At 35.8% G+C, this 6,455-nt stretch overlaps 1 protein-coding gene across 1 annotated transcript in view; it reads left to right on the top strand.

The window, feature by feature from the left end:
* DOCK2 (dedicator of cytokinesis 2) overlaps positions 1–6,455 on the top strand; it is a 228,840-nt gene that overhangs the window by 34,118 nt on the left and 188,267 nt on the right. Inside the window, exons 15-19 of the mRNA XM_026061319.1 lie at positions 173–271; positions 1,720–1,792; positions 1,867–1,970; positions 4,310–4,493; positions 4,593–4,690. Of these exons, the coding sequence (XP_025917104.1) occupies positions 173–271; positions 1,720–1,792; positions 1,867–1,970; positions 4,310–4,493; positions 4,593–4,690 (558 nt within the window). The remainder of the gene's footprint in view (positions 1–172; positions 272–1,719; positions 1,793–1,866; positions 1,971–4,309; positions 4,494–4,592; positions 4,691–6,455) is intronic.

The raw sequence follows: 6,455 nt of genomic DNA, 5'->3' as shown, positions 1-6,455 counted from the left end.
CTCGGCGTGAGGCGGCGCGTGGCGGGGGCGCGCCCTGAGGCGAGGCTGCCGCGGGCCGCTTTCTCGGCGGGAGGCTGCTGTTTATTGCCGTTATCATTTCTAGCTCAAGCGACAGAAACTCGCAGAAATTATTGAGGCGCTAAGCACGATTTATTTTTCTTCTTTCTGGAAGAACGCTGTTTGCTTGGGAGCAGGGGACAAGCCTGTGAGCGAATATAGATCGGTTCTCTACTACCAGGTCAAACAGCCACGTTGGATGGAAACATTAAAGGTATGGCACAGGTAGCTTTCACTTGCCTTTTTCTGCTCATTTGTTGGCACCTCGCTAAAAAACAAACAAAAAAAACAAGCTGATGCTGTGCAACTTTAAGGAAAAAAAAAAAAAAACAAGCCTCAGTCCTGAATGCAGCTAGAAGCATGGCGCCTTAGTCATACATCAGTTATAGGATATGCGATCACCGAAGCTGAAAATTTGGCCTGGAAAATGATGTTAAGATTTTGTGTAGCAAAGCAAATGAGATCATCTTAGATGACCTTGTGCCCTAACGTGCCTCGTCAAAGAAGAGGTACTGCATTTGTGCTGCTGCTCTAAAATAGTGGTGATACGAGCCTCGACTGCATGAGAAAAACTTAAAAATATACATTTTTAGAAATAGCCATCTTGGATTTCTTTAGAGAGACACAAATAATTGCATAATCTTTAATGTAAGCTTGGAAAATGCCCAGAAGCTGCTAAAAGATGTTCTTATAAAGCATGTCCCATGTTTGCTAGTAAGCACGGTTGTTTGAAGAGCGTTACAGAAGATGATGCTGCTACGCCCAGTAAGCCTGCCATTACACTACGGTGTATTGCTGAGATTGAGCAGGAGAGGACAACGAAAGGTCATGTGCAGCAGAAACTTGTGTTTCTTTAAAAATGCTGACGAGCCCTGTGTTTTGCATAACATACTTGTTTCTTTTTAAATTTCAGCTATAATTCAGACTTTTACACAGAATCATTAACAGTAGTTCCTTTTGAAAAGTGCAGGTAATGTAAAGGAGTGTTGTACAATAAGAATTGTATAGGGAAGTTATGTGAATGAACATAAAGGAATGTGTTCATTCGCAGACGTTTAAAGTTTTAGAACTTGATAATGTAAAAATCAAACTTTTTTTTTTTAAGACAATTGGAGGGTTCTTTTTCTTGTATATCTGTTATAAGCAAGTATGCTACTTTAAGAAAAAGTGACCATGATTCCTTGGGATTCTGTTCAAGGCTTTGAAATGGAATTAATTTGGTCCTGAAAATAGACTTAATTATATTGCTAAAATTTTCTTTCTAATCTTACAAGCAGATTTAAAAAAAAAAGTTGTTATCTGTGTAAAATGTGGAAGGTTCGTAATGCTGAGGTATTGCATAATATGGTTAACATGGTAAAGAATAAGACTGTAGTATGTTTATCTTCTAGTGTACAAGCACATCTGYCTTAACTTACTGGGTTTAGTGCTTCATTTCCTTGATGGTGCTAGACTTTGAGCAAAGCTTAACACGTAATTCAATATCTTCCACCTCTTCTGTTACTGTGATCAAGCTCAATAGTTTTACATGGTTTACAGAAGGCATTGTGGGGCGAGCAGAAATGGCAAATGTTTATTTGAAAAAAGAAGCTTAAAATGAAAAAGGTGACTTTACCCATTCTTTTACATAACTCTATTCATTATTTTCTGATTTTACAAAAGGTAGCAGTCCCAATTGAAGACATGCAAAGGATACATCTGCGCTTCATGTTCAGACACAGGTCATCTCAAGAGTGTAAGTAGGGAATTTTTGCTTTAGTGAATTTTAATTGATTGATAGTCAACTGAAAGTATTACTTTGCTTTGCAGCTAAAGATAAAGGAGAAAAGAATTTTGCAATGGCCTACATAAGGCTAATGAAAGAAGATGGAACAACTCTTCAAGATGGTGTTCATGATTTGTTAGTCCTAAAGGTATTGATTGGAACAACCTTTTTGTTCAACCTTTCCTTTTTCCCTCCCATGAGACCTTTTTTAACACTGTGATGTTTAACTGTGTTGTTTACTTTTCTAGTGCTAGTTACATCTTATTATTTCATCAAAGACAAATATTAAATCTTCCATCTGAAAAAAAAAAGGTTTGATGTAGTTTCTTTCATGATTACTAAACATTACTCTAAATTTTAATCRCTGATAGATGTATCAAAGAACAATGAGAAACAATTGCTCTTCCTCCTATTTTTAATGTAGTTAAAATGCTTTTGGCCTTTCCTAGTATTGAGGAAGTTGCAGCAAAACTCAGTATGTGGATGTAGATCATCATTCAGGTCATAGGGAAGAAAAGTGAATAATCGAGGAATGTGATCTTAGGTAATTTGTTGTCTGAGACTGCTTTTACTGTGTAGTTACATACAGAAAAAAAACTCAGAAGTTTCATGAATTTGATTTTGAACAGGAAGAATATTGTTCTTGTCCAGCCTTGGACAGAGATAGGGTTTTTGTGAATCAAAGCAGGGAGCAGATGTTCTTAAGGTTTTTTTTTTTTTTTTTAATTTCCCTTGCAAATTACTCACTAGTAAGAACTTTGAAATTACTGCCAATATACTAGAACAATTATTTATTTCTTAACGTTCTTAATAAACTGGTTTGATGTTAGTTTAATAGCAAGTGGGATACATACAAGTAAACTAAACTGTTCAGATAGTCCAACAGAGATGAATGGCACTGTATGGTTATTTGTCTGCTCTTCACTGATACTAAAGCTGATAAATATTTATACCAGAAGGACACACAGTAATCATGTTGTTTGACTGGTTAATGTTTGTTACAAAAATTCATCAAATGTTTTCCTGTATCAACCCTGTAATTTTTGATTAAGTGAGAGCATATATGAAAGAAATGCAGTTGCCCTACTTTATTTTTGGGAGAAATGGACAGATTTTCTGACATATGTTTGCCTATTCTAGAGTTAAATACAGCAATTGCAAGCTGTAAATGTTTTTAAACAGTTGTGCATCTGGGCCTTCAAAATAAGTCAAATAAAAATTGCAAGGTTTAAAACGTGTGCATTATTTTCACTGCCTTCTGGCACTACCTCTTTTTGAGAGACTTTTGGATCAAATTTTCAGGTCTTTTCCCCATGTCTAATTAACTTGTCTCAGAAAAGGGAAGTCAAGATTCTCTTCTAGTTCCAGAAATTCTAAATGGTGAGAGTTAGTAACACTGTCTGTCTTGCTGTATTTTGCCTTTTGTCTGTCTAGATCTCTTTATTGTCAGTTTTGGACCTTTCTTCTTGTTTGATAGGAAATAGAAACTGTACCTGTACATTTATGGAAGCACATAAAAACCAAATCATTAGAAAACCATTCTAGATGATCTTTTTCATAACTCCTTGTTCAGGTGTGATTGTAGTCTTGAGAGTATGATGTTATGCTTGACTGAATCAGATCTGTCATGTTGTGGTAGTTGTAAGTGACAGAGCTCATCAACACATTGGAAACATTTTCTAGACTAGTTTTGTTAACAAAAACTGTAAACAAATTTAGGAATGCTGTTTTGATTTTTATTTGTCTAAAAACTCTTGCTGTCCACAGCATCAGTCAGAAGTTCATACATACCAAAGCTCTGTTGTGAGTTGTGGCATGCAACTTGATGAAATCAGGAAAAAAAATATGCATTTGGTTTGTTTAGTACCATTTATCCTGCTGAAAAGCATAAATTCCATGATCTCTTTGTCTGTGGCTTATAGAGTCACTTCTTCACTACAGCATATTTTTTAGTTTAAAGTATAATCTCACTGTGTCCTGAAATTTTTACTGAAGGTCCGGGTATCGAGTTAAAATGGACATACTGCAACAGAGCTGCTATTCTTTCCCTATTGGTCCCTTTTTTTATTCTTGTGTGCAGACATTGTAACTGTATCATGTATATCGTGTTTACAGTCTTCAAGGTGATGCTCATCACTCTTGTGTGTACATTAGCTACTGACATTTTAATGAGAAGTCTGGTCTTGCCTTTATTCTGCCAGTGATGTCACCTGTCATAATTCCTCATGGCACCTTAAAACACATAGCTTTATATTTTCAATATTTTATTTTTCCYGTGTGCCCATTGCAGCCTGTCTTGCTGACAAGCATTGATTCTTGGTTTAGCTGCRCTAGCCGTTCTGGGACTTTCATATTCCTTATCGCTAAATGCATGCATTTAATTCCATAGAAACATAGGTTTTTTGCTCACTTTTGCAGTATGTCTTTTATAATACTTTTTATATCCAGTGTTGTAAAATATGTAATAAATGATATGTTGTTTTTCAGGGTGACAGTAAAAAAATGGAGGATGCTAGTGCTTATTTGACATTACCTTCTACACGTCAACATGTAGAAAGTAAAGGAACAACCATAGGCAGGAACTCAAGTATTGTAGGAGGGCTCTCAGTAAGCTCACGAGATGCGTTTTTTATTTCAACTCTTGTTTGTTCTACAAAATTAACTCAAAATGGTATGTATTTTCTAACCAGGTTGAAGTTTTAGAAGAATACTTTTGCACAAATGATAAATCACATATTTAAAATTTTAATATCTGTCTGTTTTTTATTAGTGGGTTTACTAGGTCTCTTGAAGTGGCGTATGAAGCCAGAGCTGCTACAGGAGAACCTGGAAAAATTGAAGATTGTGGATGGAGAGGAAGTTGTGAAGGTAGATCATCTTTTGCTKTTGGGACTTTGCAGAGAGTGGGCAACAATGCAAAACTGTTCTTTTCTGGATGCTTTTACCAGCTTTTTGCTTTTCCTTTGACACAGAAAAATGCTTTATTCACTATGTGTTTGTGTATATCTGTGTGTGGGTGTATGTATTTACATATATACAGACAAACATAAAATAATGCTGGTAAAGACAGAGAAGTATATGAGCTGGTACTGATCATGAAGTTAGTGGAGCAAGAACACCACTGTTGCTCTAGAACTTTCCCCCTTTTCCTTTTCTTGACTAAAACTGGCTGACTGTACTTTAGGAATAGATTTTCCATTCTGTTTGTTTTTTCAGAATTCGGTTGTTTTGCTTATGTTTTGTCAAGTAGACTGAACTTCTTACAGGAGTGCTTTGCTGCATTGTGCTGTGAATTATGCTGAATAAATAATTTGGAAGATGCTTTTCTATGTATGAATTTGTGCTCCTATTGAGGTAGATTCTCTATTTTGATGCAAAAAGAAAAGGAAACAATAATCTTCAAAATGCTCAAAGTTATAAGCTGATAGGTTTGAAGGAGTGTTTTGCTGTCAAGTCTGAAATGAGGAAACAATAAGTAACTGGTACCTGCTGTTAGATTTGATCAAACTTAATAAAAGTATGTCCTTGAATATCTATTTTTAGTTACCACTAAAATCTTAGTTAACTTAATAGCTTGGCCTTAAGTCTTAGGTCTTTTCTCCACTTGGTACTATGGTTAAGTACTCTAGTGTATTAGGCATCTGCCATCTGTCAACACTTGATTTATTTTAGGAAATTTTCCCTAAAAGGTTTGAGATGGAGAATGTTGTGTTCTGTATATTAAGGCATCTAACTTGCAATATTGTAGTCTTTGGCCAAAGTAACAGTATGTATTGGCCAGTTCTAATCGTTCTTGCTCGTGCTTATCTGTTAAATTACCTAGTTACTTCCCTTGTTTTTTCTCAAAGACTCATCTGATTTCTATTTTTATTTGTAACCAGTGACCTATTTTAGTGCTTACTAAAGAAAAATATGTGCAAGGAGGTATTTGTAGAGGACTAGATGGTACTCTGCACTTGAAGGGTGGCATGATTTTTACAGACAAGATTCGATGAGAAGGGCATCCTTTACACTTCCTTGGCCACTGCACCATTACAAGATACTGCTGTTCAGCAGATGTAAAATTACATAGGCACTGATCTGTGGTAGTACACAATCAAGTGAGAACTGCCTAACAGTGCTTCAGCACGGTCCCTGAAGTCTGCCTTTCTACTGAGGAAGCTGATATATCTTAAGTTTGATGTACCATATCTGTGATTCCTCATACTCTAGCTTTTTTGTTTTGGTGTCAATAGAATGTCATATTTTTCCATCTCAAAATGGAAGACAAAGCAAATGTTCACCTCACTGAAGCTCCAAGAAATGACCATTGTTCAGAAAATCCTTTCATAATTTGTTTTTTAGATTGTTTACTAAGTTTGACTTAAGGTAGTGATGCTGGTTTTGTTCTTCAGAAGCCTTTAGTGCTGTTGGTTTTCCATCCTTCTCCTGAAAACATGGATGCTTTTTAGTCATACAAGAAGTATTCATGGCTAAACTCYATGGTAATGCGTATCCCAGCTGTTGGAATATTTACCCTATGGGATAAGTCTTAAGAATAGCACATAATTTGGTATCATAAGAGAGTAAAGCAATAAAGCCCAACTTCAGTTCTTAAAATGTACTGTATCTTGAGGTTACTTCACTCTGGTTT

The sequence above is a fragment of the Apteryx rowi genome, unplaced genomic scaffold (assembly GCF_003343035.1).
Source record: "Apteryx rowi isolate R43461 unplaced genomic scaffold, aptRow1 scaffold_18, whole genome shotgun sequence".
Lineage (NCBI taxonomy): Eukaryota > Metazoa > Chordata > Aves > Apterygiformes > Apterygidae > Apteryx > Apteryx rowi.
This window is presented reverse-complemented; position numbering and strand designations above follow the sequence as displayed.